The sequence below is a fragment of the Caretta caretta genome, chromosome 7 (genome assembly GCF_965140235.1).
Source record: "Caretta caretta isolate rCarCar2 chromosome 7, rCarCar1.hap1, whole genome shotgun sequence".
Lineage (NCBI taxonomy): Eukaryota > Metazoa > Chordata > Testudines > Cheloniidae > Caretta > Caretta caretta.
The window spans coordinates 21126254-21141921 of NC_134212.1; the positions used below are offsets into that span (position 1 = coordinate 21126254).

Sequence of the window (15668 nt, forward strand, 5' to 3'; positions counted from 1 at the left end):
TGGGCACAACTTGTGCCGGCAGTTGAACTGTGGGCTCCAATCTGGACACTCATACCTCCATTCTACACAAGGTAACAGCATCCCAATCTGAAATTTGCAAAATAAGGCCCTAATCCTGCAGTTGCCTCGGTGTGAGTGGATTCCTATGCAGAGCCCCACTGGTGCAGGGGTCTGCCTGTGTGGAGGCATTTTCATGACCAGGGCCTAGGATTATAATTCCCCTCTCTGTCCCGCTCCTCACAACGCTTATTTTTTATTTAATGTCCCTCTCTATCCTGGACAGGAGGGGGTGGCAAATGTTACAGTTCCAGATGGCCCCGCTGCCCTTAAACTCAAGCCCACCAGAGATTTACAAGGGAATCTTCTAAAGCCTTCTTAGCATTGCAAACAGACCCTTGCGGCTTGTTAGGATGCAGATCAGACAAACTGAAAGTACAAAGAAAATGTAGCAGACATCTGCCTTTGTTAGGGGTAGAATATATTGCTCCAGATCCTTAACTGGTGTAAATCAGTCTAGCTCCATTGAAGTCAGTGGAGCTATGCCACATTACACCCACTGAGCATCTGGCCCAATATATTTCCTTCACCAAACCTGATCTTCAGGCTAGGTTCTGTGACTGGTAGGGCATCAACATTTAAAGCACTAGTGATTTTCACCCTTAATCATTGTGTAACAGAAAATGTCTAAGGAGACAGCTTCAGGATTTCTATTTTTACTCCATTGCATCGTTAAAGCATCAACATGAAAAAGCTGCCAAGACATCTCCATGCAGAGTGGTTGCTTAAAATATATGAACAAGGAACATGTTTTGACCCCTTAAAATGTTTGGGGAGGAATTCCCTCTTCAACTATGGCCCCTTCACAATGTACGATGGCTGTAAAAGTCCCTTGGCCAGCCAGGGAAAAATTTCTCTAGTTCAGGCACTGTACTGACTAGCCACATGCTGATCTATGAGGTCCCCTGGTTTAAAAGGCAGGGCTAAGTGAGGGACAAACATTCTAAGTTGCTCTGTGTTACAGAGCTGGTGGTGGGCGCATGGCTAGCCCACCTTTGCACCTGCCCTCCTGAGATACAAGCCTGGCTGGGGCAGGTTCTGCCCATGGAGCAGCCTAGAATTGGAAGGGCACAAAAGTGCCTTCCCTCTATCCCCATGGGCTATGCGTTTTGTGGCGCAGCACAAAATCTCACCCCAAGGGCTTCGGGTCACTTTTTAAGCCTGCCCTGTTGGTGCTGCAGGATTTGGCAAGGGTATTTTCTTTTCTTTTACAAGCTGACATTTTAAAACTAGAAAATGAAAATAAAAAATGAGCCATTTAAAAAATATAAAGAAAAGAAAGCAGTAGGGACGGCTTTGAGGATGTCTTGGGAGGTGGCTTCTGCAAAATATAGGACCTCTTGAATATCATTAATTTGTTTGGTTGCATTCAGCTGCCGTTGCCACTCATTTATTCCCTGTTTTCTTTCTTCTAACAACATTTAAACAACATTTAAACATTTAAAACAAATAGAAGAAATAGTGAGTGATTTTAAGAGAATTTCTCTTGGAGCCTGAAATGTTAAGGCCCAGGAAAGTATAGTGTTTCTAAGCCGGGGAGATGCCGAGGTGGGCCGGCTGGGTGTCAGTTTGCTTCTCTGGTTTAATTTATAGCAGCCTGTATTGCTTCCCTTGTGGGAAATCCCATAGAAAGGAGGAAGGGGGAAGAAATCACAGAGGTCTTCCTATAGATTTTTCCTGCCTTTTTCAATTTAGGGAGGGGGTTGTTCATCCCCATGGTATGAGCTGTGTGACTTTCCACAACCCCTGGTATATACAGGAGGCCATGGCCTTCCATACAGAAGCCTTTTGTCTGAAAGCTGATTCTGGGATCCTGTTCCCTCTACCCATCCAGCTCTCTGGCAGAGCAGCTCCAATGGAGGACTGCCCTAACGACAGCTGCCTCCATCATTCCCTTAAAAGAAGATCCTCTGCTGCCCACTGACCTCCCCATATCCACCCAGTTCCCACCCCTCCTTTCACACAGCACCTGTGAGAGGGATCCCGGAGAAGGAAAGTGCCATCAAGCAGAGGTCTGACCCCCTTTTTCGGTGTGGCAGGGGAAGAGCTGAGCAGGCAGGGATGCAGTCGGGCATGAACTCAGGGTACAATCGGGCCCAAGTTTGTAGCTTTTCTTCTCATCAACTAATCTGCATTTAAAATCCTTTTGCAGGTGCTGATGTCGAGAAAAGAGGAGCCAATAAAACAGAATTCCGATACCCTTCCTATGTTCAGCACATTATGGGGTATGTTGGAAGGAATAGATAACTTGGGGCAATGAGCTATTTCCATTTACTGGAGAAGTAAAACTACAAACTGGACTGCTTTTTACGAGAATATCCAAAAAATATGTTAACTTGGAGACCCCACTTACATGGCCAAATCCTGCCTAGTCCCATTGCAGAGTAAAATGATGGTGATGGGAAGGGGGCTTCAGCAATGAATTATCTAAGACATCCCATCATGTCTTGGTTCTATATCACTTGCACTAGTATTACCCTTGTGTGGGCCACGTGCTCATTTGCACGGGAGCAGTGCCCAGCTTGGCTAAGAAGAATGTGTGTATGCTGGAGCAATGTAAAACAATCGGAACAAGGCCAAGAGTCTGGCCTATGGACACTGTTGACTTCACTGTGGTTATTCCTGATATACATCAGTGTAATATCAGGATCAGGCCTACGGGGACATCTCATATGCACTAAGGCAAGCAGGACTTGACCCTTAACAGCTCAGTAATTCTGGAAGACATTTATATATATGCAGAAAGCAGAGTTGGCATTGCAGCGGTGCCCTGTTGGTTTGTGGCTGTATATATAGATTTGCTACCTCTCACTACTCTGGGGCGAGACTGACTCCTTTTGGATTAGTGGCACAATTAGGGTGACCACTCATGCATTCCCAGAATACTAGACATATCAGTCTTCCGGGAACGGCATGAGCCTGCTCTTGCTGGCATAAACCTTTCCCCACTGGCATGACCTTGGCCACACATCCAAATCTGGCCCTTTCTGTACCCATCCACAGAAGAGAGTGGAGAAGTCTGATCTGGTAGCATTCTACCTTACATTGCACTTACCGGGCCAGAGAATCTGGCCCTTTCTGCTCCCATTGTGCTCAGGCTGGCCCCTCGTCCGGTATCCTATCAGTCCTGCTTTTCTAGGGTTTGTCCCCTATCCAGTTCTCAGACAAAACTGGATGTGGTTTTGTCCAGTACCATTTTTAAGAGTGTGCTGCTTCGCCCCCACTGGTGTGACCTCAGATGCACAGTGCATGGAGGTTGCCATTTTAAGGGCGTGCCACTCCACCGCAAGCGATATGATCTTGGATGCATGTTGCATGCGAGGTCACACCACTCAGGGGGAGCCATTTTTAAGAACGCACCACTCTGCCCCTGTGCAGCATGACCTGAGACGCATGGTGCGTGTGAGGTCACACCACACAGGGGGAGCCATTTTTAAGAACGCACCACTCCACCTCCACTCACGTGCCAGGTCACGCCAGCGGGGACTAAGCAGCACACTCTTCAAAAGGGCATCCCCATCTGGTAAAACCACATCCAGTTTTGTCTGAGTTCTGGATAGGGGACAAACCCTAGAAAAGCAGGACTGTCCGGTTTAATACTGGATGAGGGGCCAGCCTAAGCACAATGGGAGCAGAAAGGGCCAGATTCTCTGGCCCGGTAAGTGCAGTGTAAGGTAGAATGCTACCAGCTCAGACTTCTCCACTCTCTTCTGTGGATGGGTACATTTACACCCACTTTGCATTCACTTTCCATAGCTGTAAATGACTAGACAAGGGTGCAAAAGAGAGGCTCAATCAAGCCCTCACTCTGTAAATGATTACAGGTTCATCTGTGGACATTAAAACAAGGAGCTGGGTGTTCCTCTTACACTGGTGTAAATCAGCTACCCTGGTGTAAGAAAGGAGAGAACCAGGCCTCCAACATCTTATTTTATGAAAGGACCTGCAGTCAACTGGGGAACACCCTTGTTTGATTAACAGCCTTGAGTTTTCTATCAAAGGCTGTGAGCACTACAAGTGTGGTTGCAATTTTCCCCACACCCGCTGATGTCTTAGTGAGACAGCATTGTTTAAATTCTGGAATAAGGATCCCAAGTGCTTTCTGTTTAGATTAGTTTGTTTGAAATATTTAGAATTCTTCCATCCTCAGTTAATGAAAGAAAAGCATTGCTAACTGCCAGGATAAATCAGACAGGAATTTCAACTATCTCTTAATGAAACATGTTCTCTTCCCAGAGACATTTTTTCCCTGGGATTTGGACCATTCCGCTGGGTTTGTACGTCAGGTGACCCACAGGATTTGGCTACCACTGACTTAATCGCCACGTCAGTGCTTGAAGATGCTATACATCAGGGAGGTAGGATGTCAACTCTTTTTCTATCATAAAAGGTGCAAATTTCTTGAAGAATGGGGTGCAATCAAAGGAGTTGAGTGTGTCTTTCAGACGAGACCTGAAAAACCAAGCTCTTGTCTGCTCCACATAGGTATTAAAGTCAGTAAGGAGTGCAGCCAATATTTATGACTTACAAGCACTATTTAGGGGGTTTATGGAGCCCAGGGCTGCTATTAGATGCGTAAACTGCAGCTGTGACTAAGAGCACTATTTCCCATCTGCACATGGTATGGATTTTGCTGCATCTATCCATGCCTTTGTCAGCTTGAGACTCAGCTAATAATAATAGTAGTAATACCTAGTTCTTATTTAGAGTTTTTGATCAGTAGAGCTCAAAATGCTTCACAAAGGAGGTCAATAGTATTATCCCCATTTTACAGATGGGGAAACTGAGGCACGGTGCGGTGACGTGGCTTGCTAATGGTCACCCAGCAGGCCAGTGGCAGAGCCAGAAATAAGATGCAGGTCTCCTGTGTCTAGTGCTCTAGTCAATAGCCCAGTAATGCGCTGAACCTGGGGCTAGGCCTTGAGAACTGGAGGCTAAAGCTGGGGTAGAATGAAGTAGCCTGCTTATTAAGTAGGCTTTCATGTCAAGAGTACATGACACCAGTGCTCTGGGAGCTGCACTGGCTGTCTGTAGAATTCAGGAGGATGATCTTAAAGCCAGAAATAGCTTGAGAACAGTCCGCTTACAAGACCACCTCTCACCCAGCATATGTGATGATGCAGTTAAAGTCATCAAAGGTGCTCAAGCTGGAGACAGTTCCCTCAATTAAACTGAGAGGGAGCTGCTGGCAGGGCACTCACTATGAGGGCCCTTCGACTCTAGAATTCACTTCCCTCCTTGGTCTGCCTATCCCCAGATATGTTAATCTTCTGGGCTTGCCGCAAGGCTCCTGTGTTCTCCTGCAGGAGAGGCTTTGAGGCATTTGTGAACTGGACTGAAGTAGGGGAGTGCTATTGCTTTGTGCTGAAGGGTTAGTTCCTTGCATGGACCCTGAATGATATTGTGTGATGTCATTTGTGTCATGGCATCCACAGCTTTAGGGGATGGGCACCTTTGGGGTTTTATGAACTGAAATAGAGGCCAGGGGTGCTGATGTACCTCTTTACCCCTGGGTGGTTCCACCAGGTTGTATGTGAGGCCCCCAGGTGGGACAGTTTTAGGGAGCCCTGTACATCTGCTAGCTATACCGTACCTGTTATTAGGATAAATGCTCAAAACATTGTTGTCTAAAGCTGTCCACCTGGCACCTTTCGTGAGCATTAAATGCACTAAAGAAAATGGTCAAGTCCTCACTGGGATGTGTTTATTGCAGAAAAACAAAAAATGCATTTAAGCCAGTAGTTTAATTTCTGTCTGGGCCTCCAGCTGATCTCCAGTTTTGTGGGTGCAACTTCGTGCTGAGAATTAAATGTGGCCTCAAATATCTGCACTTACCCTTCCACCCATTTTGAATCCTCACTACCTGATCTGTGGTTGCAGTTTTGATGGCAAATAATTTTTTCCCATCATTCTCCCACACATGCCTGTACAATTGGCAGCTATTTTTTAAAATATCGGGCCTGATTCTACTCTCACTTTTATACAGTCAGTCAGTCTATCTATGGTACTTATTTGGTCCCTCTGCACTGTAGTATCTGAGCACCTCACAATCTATGAATGTGTTTACCCTTACAACACCCCAGACATGGGGCAGTACTATTGTTCCCTATTTACAGATGAGGAACTGAAGTACAGAGAGACTAATTTCTACACTATGAAATTAGGTTGATTTTATACAGGTCAATTTTTAGAAATCGATTTTATACAGTCGATTGCGTATGTCCCCACTAAGCCATTAAGTCGGCGGTGTGCATCCTCACTACCATGGCTTGCATCGACTTATGGAGTGGTGCACTGTGGGTAGCTATCCCACAGTTTCCGCAGTCTCCACCACCCATTGGAATTCTGGGTTAAGCTCCCAATGCCTGATGGGCCAAAAACATTGCTGTGCGTGGTTTTGGGTACATGTCGTCAGTCGCCCCTCCCTCTGTGAAAGCAACGGCAGACAATCGTTTCGCGCCTTTTTTCCGTGCAGACCCAATACCACAGCAAGCATTGAGCCCGCTCAGCTGAGCTCACCGTCACCACTGCTGTTGTGTCCTGGGTGCAGCTGTCAGCAGACGGTGCAGTCGGACTGCTAACCGTCATCCTCCACCGCTTCCACTGCAACTCTGCTCTCCTGGTGCCATGAATTCACCTCGCAGGTCTTCTCGTTGTTCTATATAAATATCTATTCTCCTGGCATCCGTTGTCATCCACTGCTTCTGCTGCAACTCTGCTCTCCTGCAGACGCCATACCACAGCAAGCATGGAGCCCACTCAGTTCACCGCTGCTGTTGTGAGCATTGCAAACACCTCGCCCATTATCCTGCAGCATGTGCAGAACCTGCAAAAGCAGGCGAGGAAGCGACAACAGTGCAATCACGATAGTGATGAGGACATGGACACAGACTTCTCTCAAAGCACAGGCCCTGGCAATTTGGACATCATGGTGGTAATGGGGCAGGTTCCTGCTGTGGAACACTGATTCTGGGCCCGGGAAACAAGCACAGACTGGTGGGACCACATAGTGTTGCAGGTCTGGGATGATTCCCGGTGGCTGCGAAGCTTTTGCATGCATAAGGGCACTTTCATGGAACTTTGACTTGCTTTCCCCTGCCCTGAAGCGCAAGAATACCAAGATGAGAGCAGCCCTCACAGTTGAGAAGTGAGTGACGAAAGCCCTCTGGAAGCTTGCAACACCAGACAGCTACCAGTCAGTCAGGAATCAATTTGGAGTGGGTAAATCTATTGTCGGAGCTGCTGTGATCCAAGTAGCCAACGCAATCACTGAGCTGCTGCTATCAAGGGTAGTGACTCTGGGAAATGTGCAGGTCATAGTGGATGGCTTTGCTGCAATGGGGTTCCTTAACTGTGGTGGGGCGATAGATGGAACGCATATCCCTATCCTGGGGTTGGACCACCTTGGCAGCCAGTACGTAAAATGCAAAGGGTACTTTTCAATGGTGCTGCAAGCACTGATGGATCACAAGGGACATTTCACCGACATCAGTGTGGGATGGCCAGGAAAGGTGCATGACGCTCACATCTTCAGAAACTCTGGTCTGTTTGAACAGCTGCAGGAAGGAACTTACTTCCCAGACCAGAAAATTACCGTTGGGGATGTTGAAATGTCTATACTTATCCTTGGGGACCCAGCCTACCCCTTAATGCCATGGCTCATGAAGCCATACGCAGGCACCCTGGACAGTAGTAAGGAGCAATTCAACTATAGGCTGAGCAAGTGCAGAATGGTGGTAGAATGTGCATTTGGACGTTTAAAAGCTCGCTGGCGCAATTTACTGACTAGGTTAGACCTCAGCGAAACCTATATTCCCATTGTTATTGCTGCTTGCTGTGTGCTCCGCAATATCTGTGAGAGTAAGGGGCAGACATTTATGGCGGCGTGGGAGGCTGAGGCAAATCACCTGGTGGCCAATTACGTGCAGCCAGACACCAGGGCAATTAGAAGAGCACAGCTGGGTGCCCTGTGCATCAGAGAAGCTTTGAAAACCAGTTTCATGACTGGCCAGGTTACAGTGTGACAGTTCTGTTTGTTTCTCCTTGATGAAAACCCACCCCTTTGTTGACTCTGCTTCCCTGTAAGCCAGCCAACCAACCTCCCACCTTCAATCACCACTTTCAGAGGCAATAAAGTCATTATTGTTTCAAAATCATGCATTCTTTCACCACACAAATAGGGGGAAAACTCGCAAGGTAGCCTGGGAGGGGTGGGTGAGGAGGGAAGCACTGGATAGGGTGGTGGATGAGGGGAGGAGGGAAGGACAAGGCCACACTATAGTTAAAAACTTTATTGAATGCCAGCCTTCTATTGCTTGGGCAATCCTCTGGGGTGCAGTGGCTGGGTGCCCTTAGCCTCCCTCCACCCCCCTGCGTTCTTGGGCATCTGGGTGAGAAGCATATGGAACTTGGGGAGGAGGGCAAGCAGTTATACAGGGGCTAGAGCGGCAGTCTGTGCTCCTGCTGCCTTTCAGGCAGCCCCACCAGACGCCTGAGCATGCCAGTTTGCTCCCCCGTTAGCCTCAGCATTGCATCCTGCCTCCTCTCAGCGTGCTCCTCCCTCCTCTCATCGCGTTCATTTAACGCTTTCCTGGACTCTGCCATTGTTTGCCTCCACACATTCTGCTGAGCTCTTTCAGTGCTGGAGGACTGCATGAGCTCTGAGAACATGTCATCACGAGTGCGGTTTTTTCACCTTCTAATCTGCGCTAGCCTCTGGGACGGAGATGATAGGGGGAGCGTAGAAATATTTGAAGCTGCAGGAGGAAAAAAAGGGAGAGTAGTATTTAAAAAGATACATTTTAGAGAACAAAGGGAAGACAATTTCACACTGAATCAAGCAATTCACATTACATAGCACATGTGCTTTTGTACAAGGTTGCATTTTGCCTCTTATATTGAGTGCCTGCTGGTTTGGTGTGAGACATCACACATGCTCAGCTGGGCAACAGAATTTGGCTTGCAGGCAGCCATGGTAAGGCAAAGGGTTTCGGCTTCTTCAGCCTTCATAACATGTGGGAATGGTTTCAAACAGCATCGTCCTCCTTTCCCATACCAAGCAAAGCCCGTTAGGTTGGCCATTTAAAAGGAGGGGCTGCAGTTTTAGGGTGAATATTCAGCACAACCCCCACCCCAATTCTCTGGGATGATCGCTTCACACACACACACACACACCCCGCGTGGCTAGTATCAGGGAAGATCCCTGTCAGCCAAACGCAAACAGCTCAGCATGAACGGGCCTCCCCGCACCACGTGGCTAACAGTGGGGATGATTTCTTTTCAGCCAAAGGCAAACAGCCCAGCAGGAATGGGCACCTCTGAATGTCCACTTAAGCAAATTTCCCGTATTTCAACCAGGTGACCATGAATTATATCACTCTCCTGAGGCTAACACAAAGGGATAAAGAACGGATGTCGCTTGAATGCCACCAAAGCCGGGCCCATTCACTGCAATGCTTTGTTCTGCAATGATTCCAGACTACTTGCTACTGGCTTGGCCTGGTAAAGTGTCCTACCATGGAGGACGGAATAAGGCTGCCCTCCACAGAAACCTTCTGCAAAGGCTTTTAGCTCCAGGAAACCTTCATGGAGATGTCCCTGGAGGATTTATGCTCCATCCCCAGACACGTTAACAGACTTTTCCAATAGCTGTACTGGCCGTGAATGCATCCCAAGTCTTCAGGGCAAATTAATCATTAAACACACTTGCTTTTAAACCCTGTATTATATTTACAAAGGTATACTCACCAGAGGTGCCTTCTCCAGCTTCGTGGTCCAGAAGCCCACCTTGGGAGGGTTGGGAGGGTATTGGCTCCAGGGTGATGAACAGTTCCTGGCTGCTGGGGAGAAGGGATTCTCCGCTTGCCTGCTGTGCGCTATCCTCAACCTCCTCATCCTTCTCCTCATCTTCCTCATCCACAAAATCCTCATCCCTGTTGCGTGAGACTCCCCCCTTGCAGGTGTCCACGGACAGTGGTGGGGTAGTGGTAGGGCCCGCCCCTAGAATTGCATGCAGCTCATCATAGAAGTGGCATGTATGGGGCTCTGACCTGGAGTGACCCTTTGCCTCCTTTGTTTTTTGATAGGCTTGCCTGAGCTCCTTAATTTTCAGGCAGCACTGCTGTGTGTCCCTGTTGTAACCTCTGTCCATCATGCCCTTGGAGATTTTGGTATATATATTGGCATTTCGTCTTTTGGAACGGAGTTCTGCCTGCATGGATTCTTCTCCCCATACAACGATCAGATCCAGTACCTCCCGTTCGGCCCATGCTGGAGCTCTTTTGTGATTCTGGGACTCCATGGTCACCTCTGCTGATGAGCTCTGCATGGTCACCTGTGCTGATCAGCTTGCTACGCTGGCCAAACAGGAAATGAAATTCAAAAGTTCTCGAGGCTTTTCCTGTCTACCTGGCCAGTGCATCTGAGTTGAGAGCGCTGTCCAGAGCGGTCACAATGGAGCACTCTGAGATAGCTCCCGGAAGCCAATACTGTCAAATTGCGTCCAAACTACCCCAAATTCGACCCAGCGAGGTTGATTTTAGCGCTAAACCCCTCACCAGGGAGGAGTACAGAAATCGACTTTAAGAGCCCTTTAAGTTGACAAAACAGGCTTGGTCGTGTGGAAGGGTGCAGGGTTAAATCGACCTAACTCTGCTAAATTCGACCTAAACTCATAGTGTAGCCCAGGGCTAAGTGACTTGTCCAAGGTAAGTCTGTGGCAGAGCAGGGACTTGAACGCACGTCTCAGGCTAGTAACCTAACCACTGATGAATAAGGCCCCGATTTTTTCACGGAGGTCGTGGAAATCATGGAATCTGGGACTTCCAGTGACCTCTGTGACTTCAGCCCGCAGCAGCGGGAGCTGTAGGGTCCCTCTGCCACGGGTGGGGCTACCCCAGAGCTCTGAGCTGTTGTGGGCGGCAGGGGGACCCCAGAGCTCCGAGCCACTGCAGGTGGTGGGGGGACCCTGGAGCACCGGGCAGCAGGGGGACAGACGTGCCAAACCCATGAAAAAAATGTAGAAATTGGGCTTGTTTTTGGCTTAATGAGCTTATGAGTTGCTTGTTGACTAGTTTTTGGCTTGTAGCTTGTTGCTTCTTTTTTTTTTTTATCTGCTCCTGGCAAGTAGGGGCAAGGGGCAAGCAGGGGCAAGGGGGGAGAGAGTCAGGGTGCACAGCGGGCCCACCACAGTCCCAGACTGCACGCCGGGAGGATCTAGTCACATAGAGTGTTGGGGTTCTTAGGGATTGGCTTGATTTTTGGCTTATTGTGAAAGTCGGGATACTTATTTACTGCGTGAAAGTTGGCAACTGTGGTGCTGTATTGTGTACCAGGGCAGCATAAATACACAACTTATCTGGCATGTGATTCATTCTCCAGTCATTTTTTCCATCCCAGAATGAGCCAACACATGACATTTGAATGTTTCTCATTGTGTATATATCAAATTAATTGAATATTGTGTAAGTACATGCGTATGAGTGGGGTGTGTGTGTATGTGTGTGTGTGTGTGTATAGATACACATATATATACACACACAGAGAAATGCATGGAAAGAATATGAGAAAGCACCTCTTACAGGCAGTAAAGGTATTGGAATGCTATTTGTATTTTTACATTGATATAAAAATGGTACTTTAAAACCCAGCAGATGGGAGCAGACTTGGGGGCAACTCTGTTATTGGATTTTCTGTTGTGCTTGGCAGCACAATGGAGAGAGGAATTCAGAAATAATTTAAAACTGAACTTGGATGGAAAACGCGCTTAATAAACACAGCCTTTCATGGATTCCAGTTTGACCTCCCATGGTCTTGACTATTCTATTTGCTGTTTAGCCATTGTAAATATATACATGGCCTAAACCAAAATCCTGCATCTGGCCATCCCCTAACATCAGTGGTATTCAAAAGCTAAACCCAAATTTGAATTTTACAGATTACAGTAAAAGGTTGAACCAAAAGACGGGAGCCCAACATCCTGAATTTTGGGGAATTTCAAATTCAGATCAGGACTTTCAGTCTGGACTCCTCTCCAGTTTTAGTGATGCGTGTTACTGTGTATTATTGTGTATATTTCCACGCTTGACCTGTAAAACACTTGTGACACATGCATATTCTGTTTAAAATCTGTGAACCCACAACAGAGGAGGAGAACGGTACATTATTGTGTATATTTCCATGCGGCGTGGTAATTGTGTTTAGTATCTGAGATCAGGGTGGGATGGGAGAAGTAGAACAGTTCAACCAATGGTAATAAAAGGGAGGAGAATGGTTTAAACCCTCTAGGGACTTTGCATATTATTGTGTATATTTCCACGCTTGACCTGTAAAACACTTGTGACACTTGCTGGGAAACTTGACTTCTCTGGATCAAGGCCCAAATGGCAGTGAGATAGTAATAACTAATTTAAATGAGGAATTTGCTCACCACCCTAGTCAGAGTTTGACAGGGTTGGACAGCAAAAAATAAATTAAAACAAACAAACAAGGAATCAACTTCCTTGCTGATGAGGATTATTTTTGTAAGATCAGAATGTGCTTTAAAGCCTAAATAAAGACCAGTATCTGTGAAATACCAGAAGCAACACAGTAGCCTGTCTGATTTAGGAACATATTCTTGAGAGAGACGGCAACAGTTTAACAAATGAGAAAGGCGTGGAGTTAGTCCAAGGTTGAGCCACAGCAGCTCAAGAAGGAGCGTCAATACTTTCAATCCCAGCAGGTCAGATTTAATGAAAGGACGCTATCCCCCACCCCCACAGAACTAACAGGAAATTCAACATGGGACACACCAACGTTTAGAAAAGAGAGCCTGATAATGTGTCGGGCTCTGTAGAAGGGTCAGATTTATTTAGTTGTCGTATGTCCCCATAGTCTTAGTTGAATGACAGCAGTTTTCTCAACTAGCTCCTCTTAAGGAAAAGACCTATAGAATTCAGTAGAGAATGAGGTCCTTTCTATAGGTTTATGTGAACCCCTGGACTGAATAGATAATTATACTCTATAGGATATTGTTTTAAAACTATCGAAAGGATCTCATTCTCTATTAAATTCTGTAGAACAATTTTTATAAACCCTTGTAAAACTTTAATAGTACCCTAAGGTTGTCATATCTATTAAATTCTACAGGATGTTTCCGTAACAGTTTTAAAGTTCAGTGCAAGTCTTCTAGGAAAGGACGGTGCAAGCAGATGTTTCAGCCTTTACTCCTTCTGATTATAAGAGCTGACATATTAATCCCTGCTGCATAATTTAGAGACACTCATAGCCAACCCATAAAGCACTGAAACTTCCTTACAGAATCATTAAAACAATCTCGCGTCTATCTCACTGCTAGTGCAGGCCTGCAGTAATGTATCTTTCCTATGCAGAAATTAATATATTTTACATTTCTCTTTAGCAATATATTAAACCTGATCTTCAATATCGGGCTCTTTCCTCAGTTTCTAGTTTGGCTGTTCATATTTGCCTGAATGTACACCTTGTGAAAAGACAGTAGTCTCAATACTCCTCACTTACCCCCATGAAGCCCCCTCTGGAGTCAGTTTCAGACCTCATGAGAGTCTCTGGGCCAAATTCAGTGTTGAGGGAAATATTGGTATAAGTTACATGCCCATTGTAAGTTGGTGAGGAAATGGGTGTGAGCTGTATAGTGTAACATGTACTGATTTGGCATTCAGTGGGTATGCAAATTATTGTACTGTACTCACCAAGGGGCAGAAGGAAAGGTAGAACAGCAAAAACACCTAAAAGGAAGGTGCAAAATAAAGCAGCCCCTACTTTATTTTACACCTTCCCTCTATCTTGTTAGTCACTTACCTGCTACAGTTACCTTCAGTCTCATCAACATGTTAGATTTGTATTATAACACCCCCACTCATGCCAGACTGATGCATGCTACACTTCTTTGCCACTTACACTCATTTTCTAACCTTACACTCCACATGTAGCTCACCCTTCCATTTCTGTTGCTGCTCAGTTTGACCCAGTGACTTAAATGGAGTTACGTAGCTGTAAATGAGAGAATTTGGCCCACTGATTACAACCGTTGTACCAGATTATGCTTTCAGATACACATAAGCAACTCCCTTTGAAGTTCCATTGCTGGAAGTTCAAATTGCTAGAAGGAAATACTTTTTCACCCAGTGTGGAATTAGACTTTGGAACTAATTGCCACTGGATGTTGCTCAGGCCAATAATTTAGCAAGATTCAAAGAGAGATGGGACATTTATAGGCACAACAAGAATATCCAGAGCTGTTATAGTTAATGTGAACAAAAGTATTGGAAACCTCTTGTGTCTGGGTTAAATCAATCCGTTATGGATTTGGAAGAGCGCTTCAATCATCCTACACTTGCCTGCTGCAGGATTTCTTGTACCTTCTTCTAAAGTAACTGGAGCTGGCCACTAGATGGGCTGCTGGTCTGATGCAGTATGGTCGCTCCTATATTCCTCTGTTGCGCCTGTGTTGAGGGTATGGTTTGAACCCTCGAGATGTTTTATGAATTCCGTAGTATTTAGAGCATGTTGCCTTTATTTTTCTAAACCTTTTGGTTTCTTGGTTTCTCTTGCAGTCAGTGCATCTGTGAAGCAGCAATACCACGACAATATCCACTGGATTCGGCAAGCCGGGAGGCACAGCTTGGTAAATGCACAGCCTCTTTCTCGCATGCGGCCATACCAAAAAGCAGGAAAGAGGGCCCTCGTGAAAACTCTGACTCCAAACACTGCCCTGTCCACCCAGGGGTGTTTGAAATCTGATCCTAGCTCCAGATCCAAACGTTGTGAATGGCCCCATCTTCATAATGAACCAAACTAACACCTCACCCTCTCAACTTGGAGATATTCGAAAACTGGGTCTACAGCCAACTTTTGTGGCTCGAGTCCACCTCTATTTTTCAACAAAGCATCATAGGCTCACAATACACTTTATTCATAACTAGCTTCCCCTGAGCTCCACTGCTGAAATCTGACCTTGAAGGAGCTGTCCTGTCCCAGGTTCTCCCCCTCAGGACTGCTGTTCTAGTCCTGTAACGCTTTTTACAGGAGAAGGGGGGAAAGGGCTATTTCCTCCTATGGCATTGTGTATTAGACAGACTCTCTCTTTTTAAAGCACAGTTAAGCACCACAGCCAGTTAACAGTGGGCACTTCAGGATTCAAGCATGCCATCCCCCAGCTGGAAGTCAGACTAAAGACCACAAAGTAAGGGATGGATGGGAGCATAGCTATGTGAGACAGATGTTCGATGTTCTTTGTCTCCAGATTTCTCTGCCCTTCCAGCCCACTGCCACCACCACCGGTTCCAATCTCTGCTTCTCAGCTGTTGATAAGGGGATTGTTGATAGGGGATTGTGGGCCTGACAATGAGGTTGATTTAAAAAGTGGGATTTACTGGACTGTAACAGCTAATTAGAAAAATAAGTCTCATTGTGCGAGTGTAGATAAAACTCAGTTCAATGGGGTGGGAGGGGGTTAATTTCTTATTTCTGGAAGCTGATTATTTCCAAATTAATACTCCATGCTTTCTCCAGCGGAGGGGGCAGAGTCTACTGCTGGGGTCTGGAGATAAGCCAGTTGCAGACAGAACGTTATCACTCTGACATTTTCATTT

At 46.4% G+C, this 15668-nt stretch overlaps 1 protein-coding gene across 4 annotated transcripts in view; it reads left to right on the top strand.

The window, feature by feature from the left end:
- Positions 1–15668, top strand: part of UROC1 (urocanate hydratase 1) — a 66444-nt gene that overhangs the window by 33988 nt on the left and 16788 nt on the right. For all 4 annotated transcript variants that reach the window (XM_048859481.2, XM_048859480.2, XM_075130295.1 and 1 more), the window contains 3 exons: positions 2210–2282; positions 4294–4415; positions 14631–14701. In XM_048859481.2, the coding sequence (XP_048715438.1) occupies positions 2210–2282; positions 4294–4415; positions 14631–14701 (266 nt within the window). The remainder of the gene's footprint in view (positions 1–2209; positions 2283–4293; positions 4416–14630; positions 14702–15668) is intronic.